The following is a 13,446-nucleotide window of genomic DNA, read 5'->3' as shown; positions in this document are numbered from 1 at the left end:
AGGCATTTGTTAAGTGTGTGTAAATATATTTAATGTGTAAATTTGTAAATATATTTGATTTGAAATGCTAATGTAAGATTTGTTAGATACTTTAAGTGATAATTTTCATGGTGTTTATATAATTTTAAAAGACACCATAATAGAGCGGAAAAACCCCTGATTTGAATACTGCTTTAATACCTTGACAAGATTTAAATTTCATTGCTTTAGTTACTTATATATAAAAATGAGATGAAGGGACTAGAGTAAGATATTTAATGACCATTCTAGCTTTAAACATTTTTTTTAATGTTACTTACTTATTTTAGAGAGAGAGAGAGAACAAGCGGGAGTGGAGCAGAGAGGAACAAGCCAACTCCACTCTAAGCACAGAGCCCGGTGTGGGGCTTGATCCCAAGACCCTGAGATCATAACCTGAGCTGAAATCAAAGAGTCAGACACTTAACCTACTGAGCCACCCAGGCACCCCTCTAGCTTTGCAATTTTTTTCTTTTTTCTTTTTTTTTAAGATTTTATTTATTTCTTTAACAGAGAGAGAGAGAAAAAAAAAGAGAACACAAGCAGGCAGAGAGGCAGGCAGAGAAAGGGGGAAGCAGGCTCCCCGATGAGCAGAGAGCCTGACGTGGGGCTCCATCCCAGGACCTGAGATCATGACCTGAGCCAAAGGCAGAGGCTTTAACCCACTGAGCCACCCAGGCACCCCTAGTTTTGCAATTTTTTACCCTAATTCTGTGGTTCTTTTGAGACTGGTATTAAAAAAAATACTATAACATTGTTACCTTTCTCTTTGGGGCATAGAAATCAGATATTACTTTACTGTCAGAAGTGAGATATATTCTATTCCGAAGAGAGATTTTTGTATAAGAGAATCTAAAATATTTCATAAAATTCTTAAGTACCACCATTTAATCATCTTCAAAATAATTCTAATATGATTAATTGGCTAATTTTATCATAGTTTAAAGAGCTAGCATGCCCTTCAAGTTGGAATGTTAAAATTGACTTTAGAAAAGTGGGGGCGCCTGGATGGCTCATTCAGTTAAGCTTCTGCCTTCGGCTCAGGTCATGATCCCAGAGTCCTGGGATGGAGCCCCACATTGGGACCCCTGCTCAGTGGAGAGACTGTTTCTCCCTCTGCCCCTCACCCAACTTGTGCTCTTTTTTCTCTCTCAAGTGCACACTTTCAAATAAATAAATAAAATCTTAAAAAAAAATAAGTAAAACTATTCATCTCATAGTGTTGCAGATAATTTTCAAACTTATTTTGGCAGAGTTTGCTTTAGTTGCCATTTGAGTATCTTAATGTGCTTTATCTTCCTACCTTTCCACTTTGCCAGCCTGACACAAAATAAAGGGTTTATAATGCTTTAAAGAAAAAAATCAATACTTATTAAACGTACTTCATCTATTAATCCCCCATAAAACACATAGTCTCATGAAAACCAAATCAAATGAGGTTAAAAAGGAGACACTAAATGTAGTAAAATTTAGTTCCAGTGCCAGAATTGCATAAGATTCATATTTGGTTTTTATTGAAATTTTGAGTTTTCCAAAATTGGGAATGCCTGTTCTTTATTTTTGGAGTGTGGAGTGGTAGTACTGTCTTTGTGGTTTTGGATATGTGGATCAAGGCTTGATTTTTCAAGATCCTTTGCAGGAGATTTGGCCATGGCCCCAATTTAGCAAGTGTTTTGACTTACTGTGCATCTGTGGTGTTCAGTATTATTCTGTTGACCACAGTTGGGAGCAAGAGAAATGTATGACAGATGCTATGCTTGATTTCAATTTAAGTGTGGAGAGGAGTGAAACTTATAAAAGTTATTATAAAACAATAAATGATACAAGTGACAGTATTGTTCTGTGTTGAGATTTGAATTTTTAAGCGTTGTTAGGTGTTTAAGTGAAAAAATCAGGGAAGGTCATGTAGGGATGGAACTCTTCAAGGAGGAAATAGGAATTGAGCTGGGCTTTGAGTAAATATAAAAAGGTGTTTAAATTGTTGGAAGAGAAAGAGTATCCTTGTGGGATGAGTTACCTGGCCACAGGTAAAGAAGTAGAGGTAGCATGGATGTGAAGAGAAGACTGGAATAGGCTGATGGTAATATGGCTGTTCATTTTGGAGGTAAAAGAAGTTGGGTAGGAAGTGTAAGATAAGAACTTTAAAGGTGGATGTAAGAGTGTGAGCTTAGTAGCTTAGGAATTGCATAGGAAGTTTCTGACTAAAAGAAAGCAGTGTTCTAAAGATTAATTTGGCAGTGGTGTATGCACAATAAATATAATAAAAATACTTTATAGGTAGTACTTGTGAACCCATGGGTTAGTTGCTTTCATAGGACCCAGAAATACTTCCTTATGAAATCCTCTGAGCCTTATTTTTTTTTTTTTAACCTAGGCTAGGGGAAAATATTATAGTTTATTTTTAGTTTGTGGGTGGTTGTAACACATTGCATTCAATCTATTTTTGGGAAAGATACTTTAAGAAAACATAGAAGTTTAGTTTTATCAAAGAAACAATGTTAAATTAGGGATTTATGTTCCTGTCCAAAAGCATGATGTCTTAATTTTTAGTAGAAGTGACCACAAACTCCATGGTTTCCTTACAACCGGTAGCAGTTGTAAAAAATACAAAATCAGTTTAACAGACTGACACAATAATCAATTATGTAAAGTTGAACTTAATATGGTAGTGTTTTAGTCTGTGGTGCATACTTCTGAGGTTTTTCTTTTTGTTAGGGCAATTTTTGCTTTTAATTACTGTAGTAAAATAGAAGGTAAGGATGTAACTTAGGTTTGTGAAATTCTAAAAGATTTTTTTTGGGGAGTTGTTGACAGGTGTCTTTGAGAATCCTTTGGGGTGAGTTGGTCATTTGGAAGTCTTAAAATCTGTTAGTTTGGCTATCTTTCTTATTGTAAATGCCTTTGCAGCAAGGTTACATGTTAGAGAGCAAGTTACTGGGATTTATTTGGTTTTATAAGCAGAAAGCATTTTGCTTTGTTTTGCTTTTTGCTTTTTTGGAACTTTCATTCCATTGAGAGCTGTAGCTGATTTATCTTAAACTCTTGTGATAATTCAATTGCCTTTGAGGGTAAAACCTGTACTTTACTTCCAGGACACTGTTCTCTTCTGATTTTTCCTCCTCCTTCTACTGATCCCTCCTGCTTTGTCTCTTTTGTTGGATCCTTTTCCTCCATCTATCTGAATGTTGTTGACATGTTCTTCTCTTTCCTAGATGTCATCTAGTTCTGAGATTTTAAATAACTCTAAAATTATATCTAGCTCTAGTTTCTTCCCTGTAATACAAACTTATTTTTCGGATTATGTGCTCTGCATTTGCTCTTCCTGTATATCGAATAGGTGTCCACAACAGATCATATGCAAAGCAGAATTTGTTTCCTCACTCCCTCTTTCCATCTCTTCCCAGTCTTGGTAAATGACACCACCCACCATTCACACAGTTAGTTGTTCAGGCTGCAATCCTCCATGAGTAATCATGATTTCCTTTTTAAATTTCTCCCCATATCCAATCCAGCAATTTGTATGAATACATCCTTTAAAATGTCATGAACCCGATCACTCCTTAGTACCTTCACCATTGTCACTTTCATCTGAACTATTACCATTATCTCTCAACTACCACAGTGTTGCAGATTGAGTTCTCTGAAAAGCAGACTTTGAGACAGAGTTTAGTGTGTAGAATATTTATTAGGAGGAACCCTTGGGATGAGTATCCGTGAAGGGACAAGGTTAGGATACAGGATTGGGCCTGTGGAGAAAGAGAGCTACGGTGCTGGCCCCGTGATGGTGTTATTGGCTCCAGTGGGGGAGTTTTGGAACAAAAATGAACTGTCAGAGTTGTCCTGCTTTGAACCAAAGTGGTCAGGCCTTTATAAAAATATCACTATCTTAGGTATTGCTAGATCACACTGGGAAAAGTATGGCATTGAGTGAATTGGTTCTCTGCCACTGAAGTGATCCCTGAAAATACTGCCAGCTGAAAGCTCTCTGCTGATAGCACAGACTGCTAGCTGCTAGAAGAAGACCCTTCTTGAAGGGAGATCTGGATGACATATCACTATGTCTACCACAGACCACTCCTGTGCCACTGGACTCCATCTTTTCCTATACATTTGGGAAGCAGCTCCTCTCATGTTCCAATTGGGGGGAAAATTAGGAGGTTAGTGGGGCGAACTATGGCTCCCACTATTGTGGCTGGTTTCAGGTTACAACTGATACTCATTTCTCTGGTCTCTGTTTCCCTTCTCTAGTCTCCATTCTAATACTCCCTTACCTTCAGCTAATGCCCCTGCTGATCTTGGTGGCTTTACTGGTTACCATGCCCTTCTTAGGCCAGGGTTGCTGTGCTTGTTTGTGTACTTTTAGAATTGGTCAACAGAGTACCAAGAGATCTCCACGAAGAGATCTGTGTGTCACAAATATTGTTCCTGCACCTATGATGTAATAGCAGCCCTACCTCCTGATTAGAATCAGTTGCCTCTGCCAAAGATAGTCATTCCTCTTCTTGCCTTTATCCACTGGATGAAGCAGCTGAAGTGCCGAGGCAGCACTCATAGTTATTGTTTAATGGGACTTTTATTACATTCCCAGGTGAAGAGATCTTTGCCTTTGGAGATCAGACCTCTCTCTAGACCCCAAAATTGTAGGACTAGAAAGCACAAATTGAGAGTCGTTATAAGCAGGACCACTTCTGCTTTTGTGCATTGTTCTCAGACTCATGTTTTTCCTGTGGGAACACAGCATGATATAAAGGTTTTAAATTCAGAATATATACTGCATCTTGGAGAATAGTGCTCCATCTTTATAGTTATTGTCTCTGAACTTCAGCTGTGCCTTTAGCAGGCTGTTCCAATGCCCTGTCAGACTAGTAGCTTCTGGGTGGTATGGTCTGTGATATGACCATTGGATCCATGGTCACCTCCTTTGCTGTAAAGTGGGTCCTTTGAGGTGATGTGGTATATGGGATCCAGTGCCACAGAAACAATACTCCCTCTGAAGAGAGGCATACCCAACTCAAATGTTTCTATTCCTGTCAGAATGAATTACTTATCTAGACTGGAAAGGAACTAATGTAATCAACATGCTACTACGTGGTTGATTAGTCTGCTTGAAGGATATATCTCTTTCAGGGGCTTAAAGTTGGTCTTTGTTACTGTTAGGCTCGATATTGAGCTTTGATGGTAACTGGATCAGCTTTAGTAAGTAGGACCTCATGCTCTTGGGGCTGTGTTGTCTCTGTCCTGTGTCCCCTCTCTTCATGTCCCCAGGGTGCTGATGCTAGGCAAAGGCTGACTGATGTCAACTGATAGAGTCATTTTGTCTACCTGGTTGTTTGATTCTTCTTCCATGGTAGATGGCCTCTGGTGATACAGAGATCTTCACACTCTGTGCTCACTTACATGTATCCATGAGATGCCTCTATCCCAGATTCCTCCATCCGCAGTCTTCTCATTTTCCCCTCTCATAGCCAGTCCCTTTGCCATTGTCTTTGAGTCCATATATATGCTAACCTAAGGTCCATTCTCTGTCCACCCAATCTGATGAGCAGGTATATTTTGCAATGCTTTGCCTGTTGAGAGGATTTTTTTTTTCTTGCCACTGAATTTCAAGGCCACCTGAGTGAGGTTTTAATTGCAGCTGCTGTCCATTTTTAGTCGATACCTGCATGCCTAGCCAACTCTCCACAAACCAAGCTCAGGCTTTTTCCTTCTCCATCACCTGGTTGTAAGAGATCCCCCATAAGGCTATACATGTTAATTGAAGGAGGAATGCTAGTGAAATAATGGTAGAGATCATGGGAGTTTGGACTTTCTGCTTATGCAGTTTGCTTTCTGGTTTTGTTCATGTCTGATTCTGGGTTTACCCCATCCATCTTAAGATGACGAGTTCCTCAGTCCACTTGACATAATAACTTCATGAGTCTGTTAGAACCCAGCTCATGCTGTAAAGTTCTGGATACATGTTCACTTCATGCCGTGTGGTTAGGTGTGCTATCTCTGCCAGGGTCCAGTGGCACATCAGGAGTTATTTCTTAAAAGGTCTATAATTCTCTGCTATAGATGACACGATCTTGCTTTATTAATCAGAGATCTGTATTGTAATTATCCTACTGGGGCTTGCCACAACTCCACTTGACATTGTTTCCCAAAACTGATACCTTTAGTAAACACTTGATTCCTTTAATACTATAGGGTCTGTGAAGTTGTATGGCCCAGACAGCAGTGTTGGTTGTCTGGCCCCCACTTGTGCACAGCCCTTTCCTGCTTTTATGTCACTTGATATATGTGCCAGAGCATGTGCATTCAGAACCTGAAAAGGACTATCAGGTATTGTGTGTCCTTGTGGTGGAAGGTACAAGGTACAATAATTGTCCTTTACTTTAGGTGCGATGTCTTGGCATGCCCTGATTACCTTAAAATTTTACTGATTCAGTGTGCCCTTGCGTCTTTGTATATAGTGTATAGCAGTCTCTTGAGTGCATGTATCTTATGAAGACCTCTCCAATGATGTTAGTTACGTATGATGAATCAGTAAGATGTTCTTCAGAACGTCCAAAATGGTACAGATTATGTTATAATAGAAGTAGGAGAGTTCACATGGTCTTGAAGCAAAACTGTAATGTATACCATTGTCCGTTCCATGTCTGATCCTCTTTTTTAATAGGGATAGAAAATAACGTATCTAGCAAATCATCAGTCGTATACCATGAAGGTAGGAGATACTACACCTGGCATGACACATGTAATGGGCTACTTTCTGATTGATTTTGAGATAATCACCTTCTAGGATTTGTCTGGTAAGACCCAGACTAATGAATTAAGTGAGAAAATTATGAGGAACGTAACTCCAGCATTCTTTAGATAAGAGGTTGGCATGGGGTAGATGCTGTTTTTAGAGTTTTACTAATAGACAGCCATACCCTTTTGTTTATTCATTGTCTATGGCTACATTTGTACTATGGCTGCAGAGTTGAATGGTTGTAAGAAAACTGTATGGCTTATAGGCCTAAAATACTTACTGTCTGGCTCCTTAAGAAAGAACTTGCTCATCCTCATTTTAGAACTTTAAGAGTGACGCTAAATTTTGCCCTTCCACCTGATTTACTACATTGAGTAGAGGCAATTTCAGAGACACCTTGGACTTCCCCACTATAAAAGCTCTTACTCTATGGCCCAAGTTCCCAGATGGGAGTTACATCAGCCATCAAGTGTGTCTGTCACTGTTACATGTTTGCACACTGGGGAAATGGCCAGCAGTTGGAGTAGTGGAGCCATTGGATCTTGGCTAAGAATCCATTTATTTCTTGGTTCCCAAAAGTCCTCACTTTCTTGAGTCCATGATGCTTGGAGTCAATCAAGTATTGGAATCATCTAGGACCTTATAAACAACAGACCTCAAAATGTTTGAGTGTTCCCCTTTCCCTAGTGCACAGTACTCAAGTAAATGGTCATAGCTCTTTTATGGGAAAGGAGTAGTAGAATCATCACTGCATATATTTGCTAGCATATTGGAGAGTCCTCCCTTCCAGGAACCTGGCTTTTTTTTCAATAAATAGCTGGAAGTATATCATAGTACATCCTCTATGACCTTGACATAAGCTCTGGACTCCTACTACCTCTTTTGTATCTCATCTACAATATTCTCTGCTCTAGTCACACTGTCCTCTTGTCATTGGCTCATATGTCAAGTTTGTTCTCTGTATTTGGAGCAGTGCTTTCCTCCATGGCTTATTCCTTAGCTGTGTTCAGGTCTTTGTTCAAAATTTGTTTTCTTAGCGAGGCCTTGCCTGATTACTTCTGCCAAATAACTACTTTAATCCATCACTCTGTATCCTCTTTAGTTTTCTTCATAGTTCTTATTTATCATTTATCTGTTCATTTGTTTGTCACTCCCTTTCATGACATCCATAGGGGCAGAGATTTTTCTCCTGCCTTGTTTACTGCTCTTTCCTGGGTTTGTAGAATAGTCAGTAACATGCACTAGGCCCTCCATGAATATTTGTTGAATGAAGGAATGTTGTATTTTGAGAAAATTGAAATATTTCATATTTAAAAATGCTTACTTGTTTTTTTTTTTTACCATGTCAGTAATATTTGTCTGCTGATGTATAAATTTTTGGACATATATAATTTAATAAAACTGGTATATTGAAATTAATGAACTGTAAATTTCAATGAAATTTGAAAGTTGAAAATTGCCATAATAAATTGCAATTTATTCTTACCGAATAATAAATTAATAACCCATGAGAACTATGATTATTAATTATTTACTTAGATGTGCATGTGTAAAATATGACAAGGAAAAGGAACATGATTATTATGTAAAGTTATTTATGGGAGTATTGTGGACTTTTGGAAGAGGTGACTACTTTCTAAATTAATTTAGCCTCTTTTATTTATTTATTTAAAAGATTTTCTTTATTTATTTGAGAGTGAGAGAGTGAGAGAGAGCATGAGAGGGGAGAAGGTCAGAGGGAGAAGCAGACTCCCCATGGATCTGGGAGCCCAATGCGGGACTCGATCCTGGGACTAAAGGATCCTGACCTGGGCAGAAGGCAGTCGCTTAACCAGCTGAGCCACCCAGGCACCCAGTTTAGCTTCTTTTAAAGAAAAAGCTCTGGATTTTACCAGAAGTGAAAATTTGGACTTCTGAAATCAGATAAATCCATGTGACCTTGGATTAAATAACCTTTTTGTATCACACAATTGCATAGGTATAAAATGAATCAATGTTGATAAAACCTACCTCATAGACTTGTATTAAATGAGATAAAGTATGTAAAGTATTAGGCACATAATAAAACCTTAAAAATTAGCTGTTGTCAACATTATTTAGGAGTATTTCATATGCTTGTCAGATTTTAAGTTTTGAAGTAGCTCAGTTTCTAAAGTTATAAGTAGCTCTAAGCAAATTCCTTTATCTTGAATCAATGTTTCCCAATTTATATATGTAAATTAAGAATTTTTTTGACATATGTAAACTTTTATCTCAATAGAAATGAAGTAGAGAAGAGGTTTGATTATTTAAATGATCATATGTTTGCTAAATGAGTTAATTATATTTCACAGGACCAAAATTTTTCCTTTGTTGGATATCTAATTTATCCTTAGAACTTATTTCTCAAACATGTCAGCACATGTATAAACTGTTCTTTTTTTTTTTAAAGTAGCCAACAACCTTGTTTACTTTCTGTGCCTCCATCCTATCAGATAGCTTCCCTATAATGGCAATCTTATGATTAATCCATAATCCATATTATGGATTAATATGACAGCTATTTTTCAGTTATTTGACTGCTATACAAGAGACTTTTATAGGTAAAATGTAAAGTTTTAAAAATTTTTTTAATACCTACTTATATTGTTTTGTGTTCTTACTGCTCAATGTTTACTTTTTTCTTTTAGCAATTAGTGATGTTAACAGTCATAAAGGTTTTATGGTTTTCTTATAAAATATGAACCAGTTTGAAAGTTGATACTGAATTCTGCCTTCAGATAGGCATGTGACAGTGTATCAGTTGTCTGATAAAATTATTGGTATGCATTATTGATGGGTCATATGATTGGAATGTTTATAAATATAAGTAGAAATTTTAAAAGACATGATCAGTGATGTGCATATGCCTTCATGTGGCAGTTTTTAACTTTTAGCTTCACCTGTTACACTTACCATCTAACTTTAGGTACAGGGAACTACTTGTAGTTTCCCATAGTTGCCATTCAGTTTTACATAGCAATAGAACAGAATGATTCAAATCTCAGCTCAGCTTGTGTTACCTAGGTTAAGTAATTAACCTCTCTTAATTTTAGTTTCCTCATCATAAAGTGAGGATAAAATAGGACCTTCTTTACAGGTCTTATGAAGAGAGTAGTAAATGAAGTAATACATGTAAAGTATTTATGTGAGATGTTATTCTTGTTGGTACATATAAGTTGTTCGTACGTATGATAAGAATGTGCACAATGCATATTCTTATCATGATGGTTATTGTCAGCCTGACTGAAATTCGTGCTCTCATTCCTCCTCTCACATGAGACTGGTGAACGATTCTCTCAAATACCAGTGTGGTGGTGGTGGTGGTGAAGATGATGATAAAAAAGAACAAGTTTATTATCTGTTCCCCTTAATTGTCACCTCTCATGTTTCTCCAGATGTTGTCCTTGTGATCTAGTCTATCTTACTTGTCAGTTCCTCTAATAGGTTACGTTCTATCTGCTCTTTCCTAATAGGAAAAATATTTGTTCCATTATTGTCTGGCTGATTTTTCTTCCTTATTCTAGTCTCAGCTGAAGTGTTAGGTCCCCTGAAAGTTTGCATGATGTAATGCCTACTTCTTGCCAGTCTTCTCTCCCTTACTGTCTTCCGATCATCTGTTCCTTTTGTGTAGGCTTAGATCCAGGACTTTTCTTTTGCTTACATTTATCACAATTATAACTAGTTATGTCTGTACTTGTTTATTGTTGGCATCCTTACCTAGATCATTCCTATGAGGCCTTGCAGGAACCCTGTCTGTTGAATTAACATTTATATTCTACTACTATGCCCAGCACATAGCAGTTGCTTAGCAAAATTTGCTGAATTAATAAATACCACATTTCTGTTGCCCAACTACCTGTTGAGGTAACAGTTTACTCAGAAATGTTTAATATTAAAGTTTGCACACATTCTTTTATGTATCACATATGATGCATTCTTTATAATTTTTCCCCTATTAGACTATGAGTTTCTTGAGGTTACAGTTTTTTAATATATCTTTTTATTCCAAAGCCTAACAGTGCTTGGCACTGGAAATTTTATTGTTCAATGAATGTTTATCAATGAAAATATGTTTTAAAAACAAATGGAGAATTCAAACTAGAATCACCAGCAAATGCTACTAGTTTAAGTTACATGCTAAGTGGGAGGCAATATATGATATCCAGTTGTGTGAAAGAAGGTAGTATGAAAAGTACATAAATTAGTGTGTATTAGTCTAAAAAATTTATTGTCAGCTAATGGTGAACATTTGAATGTTTAGTTTCTTGATTGGGTTTTCTACTTGAATACTCTTTTTTTCCCCACAATTCATGCTTTTTTTCTGAGAAAATTTAGAAAAGTGTATCCTGCTTTTTTCGTCAGTATTATATATAAACATTTTTGCATTTAATTTTTTGGCATGATTTTAATAGGAAGATAGTTTTTCATCCTGCAAGTTTGTCATTATTTTTTAATAATGACTTATTGAATATTTATGAAACAATTTTGAGATATTATACATAATACTCAGTGAACATTCAGCAAAAATTGTTGTGCTCATATCTGCTTTCCCCTTAGAATTTTAAAGGTAGAATTACTGGGTTAAAGGGTATAAGCATTTGTAATACTGTTGATGTTATTAAATCACTATCTGTTGTCCTTCAAAAATATTTTACCTATCAATGTTTCTAAAACATTAGTGTGTGAATTTCAGTTTACCCTCTCCTGTGTTGCATATTGTAATTACCAAAAAAATCACTTTGTCAGTGTGTGTGGTTAAAAAAAAATGATAATTTGATTTTATTTGATGATTAGTGAGGCCACAAGTATTTCATGTTTCTCATGTCTTCTATAAATTGTATCCTTTGGTCATTTTCCATTGGAATGTTCTAACTAATTATAATACTATTCTAATATTTTAATATCCTAATTTTTATTAATCTATTCATTTTTTAAAATGAAAAAGCCTTGTACATTTTAATAATATTGATGTGTTTAAATGGAAATTTAATTCCATTTTAAGACCTCACATAGTAGAACCTGTTTCATTTTTGTAAGTAGCATTAAGTTATCTCCTCCGAAACTTTTTAAAAGAACATTTATTTTGTAAACTAGGAGCCTTTTGTGGCAGATGAGTATATTGAACGACTTGTGTGGAGAACCCCAGGAGGAGGCTCTAGAGGGGGTCCTGAAGCTTTCGATCCCAAAAGGTGAAGTAAAATGTTTTTTTCCCCATAGATCCAATCTAGTACAAATTTGTGTTTGGAATAGAGGTGACTATTGAAATTCCTTCCAAAGTTTGTGTGAAGGGATTTTAGTTAATACTTGGCCAGTAAAGATAAAAGCATTAGAATTAGGGGTTTGTTTTCTTTTATATTTCTTTTATTTTAGAGAATGACTTCAACTGGTGTTAGGGGAGGGGTTTTATCGTGTTAAAAGAATTTAATGTTTTCTTCAATTAGTAATAAATTAGAAAAGGTTGGTTATATCTCTAAAATAAAAACATGTTGAATATGTTTTTTTAAGTACAGTTGTAAATCAGAGAAACAGAAAGTCACTGTTCCCTGGAATGCACAATGTTATTTTTATATAGTCTATAAATATTTTTATATTATATATATATTAAAAATATATTTTTATCTTTTTGACTATTTTCTATAAAATTGATTTCTGGCAAGTAGAAGAGATTCTGGGTGAGGTTTTTTTTCTTTTTTTTTCCTGGGTGAGGTTTTCATTCATCATAAAGATAATCCCAAAGATGTTCTTGAGAAAATTAACATGATCATCCCTACTTCAGGGGATGGTTATTGATACTTTATTACAAGTGAACTGGCCAGTTCCTAATGATTACTCATAGATGAATTGATATATATATTCTGATTTTCCTCTATTAGGTTATTAGAAGAATTTGTAAATCATATTCAGGAACTACAGATAATGGATGAAAGGATTCAAAGGAAAGTAGAGAAACTAGAGCAACAGTGTCAGAAAGAAGCCAAGGAATTTGCCAAGAAGGTACAAGAGCTCCAGAAAAGCAATCAGGTAAACAGTTAAGCTATGAATAGTTTACACAGGTTATATCTTTATTTCCTTCCACTATTAAGTTCTTCAAAAACTTTAGTTACATAATAGTAATTGTTGAGGTTTCTATCAACTGTTCCCATCCCTGGGGAAAAATGTCATTGAATTGTTAACAGCCACTCTTAGCACTGACTTGCTGTTGATCCATGGTTTGTGATCATGGTAGATCCTTCTTAGGTTGGAGTCGTATCCAGTACAGTCACAGTGCAAACTTTAGCAGACCTGCATTTTTAGGGGTTCATGATTAGCTTGGATATTTAAGTAGTCGTTTGTATTCTCATTAAGCATAAAGTAATACCAGAACAGCTATTGCCTGGATCAGTTTTTCCCCTAATCTGGGAAGTTTTCTACAAGTCATGTGGTATATACTCAAACGAGAACTGTGATGTCACAGTGAGAGTGGATACAGAACTCTTCCTCAGTTCATTTTGGAGTAAAATCAAATCACTAGCCTGGCCCTGGGGTAAGTAAGCAACTTCCAAGCCATTCTTTTTTTTTTTTTTTTTAAGATTTTATTTATTTATTTGTCAGAGAGAGAGAGAGAGAGAGAGAGAGAGAGTGCGCGAGCACAGGCAGACAGAGTGGCAGGGAGCCTGCTTCTCCCTCTGCCT

At 36.3% G+C, this 13,446-nt stretch overlaps 1 protein-coding gene across 1 annotated transcript in view; it reads left to right on the top strand.

Moving 5' to 3' along the window:
- LOC111140538 (exocyst complex component 5) overlaps positions 1-13,446 on the top strand; it is a 61,906-nt gene that overhangs the window by 7,812 nt on the left and 40,648 nt on the right. Inside the window, exons 2-3 of the mRNA XM_022492762.1 lie at positions 11,870-11,964; positions 12,649-12,796. Of these exons, the coding sequence (XP_022348470.1) occupies positions 11,870-11,964; positions 12,649-12,796 (243 nt within the window). The remainder of the gene's footprint in view (positions 1-11,869; positions 11,965-12,648; positions 12,797-13,446) is intronic.

Source organism: Enhydra lutris, unplaced genomic scaffold, assembly GCF_002288905.1.
Source record: "Enhydra lutris kenyoni isolate GAN:26980312 unplaced genomic scaffold, ASM228890v2 scaffoldscaffold4, whole genome shotgun sequence".
Lineage (NCBI taxonomy): Eukaryota > Metazoa > Chordata > Mammalia > Carnivora > Mustelidae > Enhydra > Enhydra lutris.
This window is presented reverse-complemented; position numbering and strand designations above follow the sequence as displayed.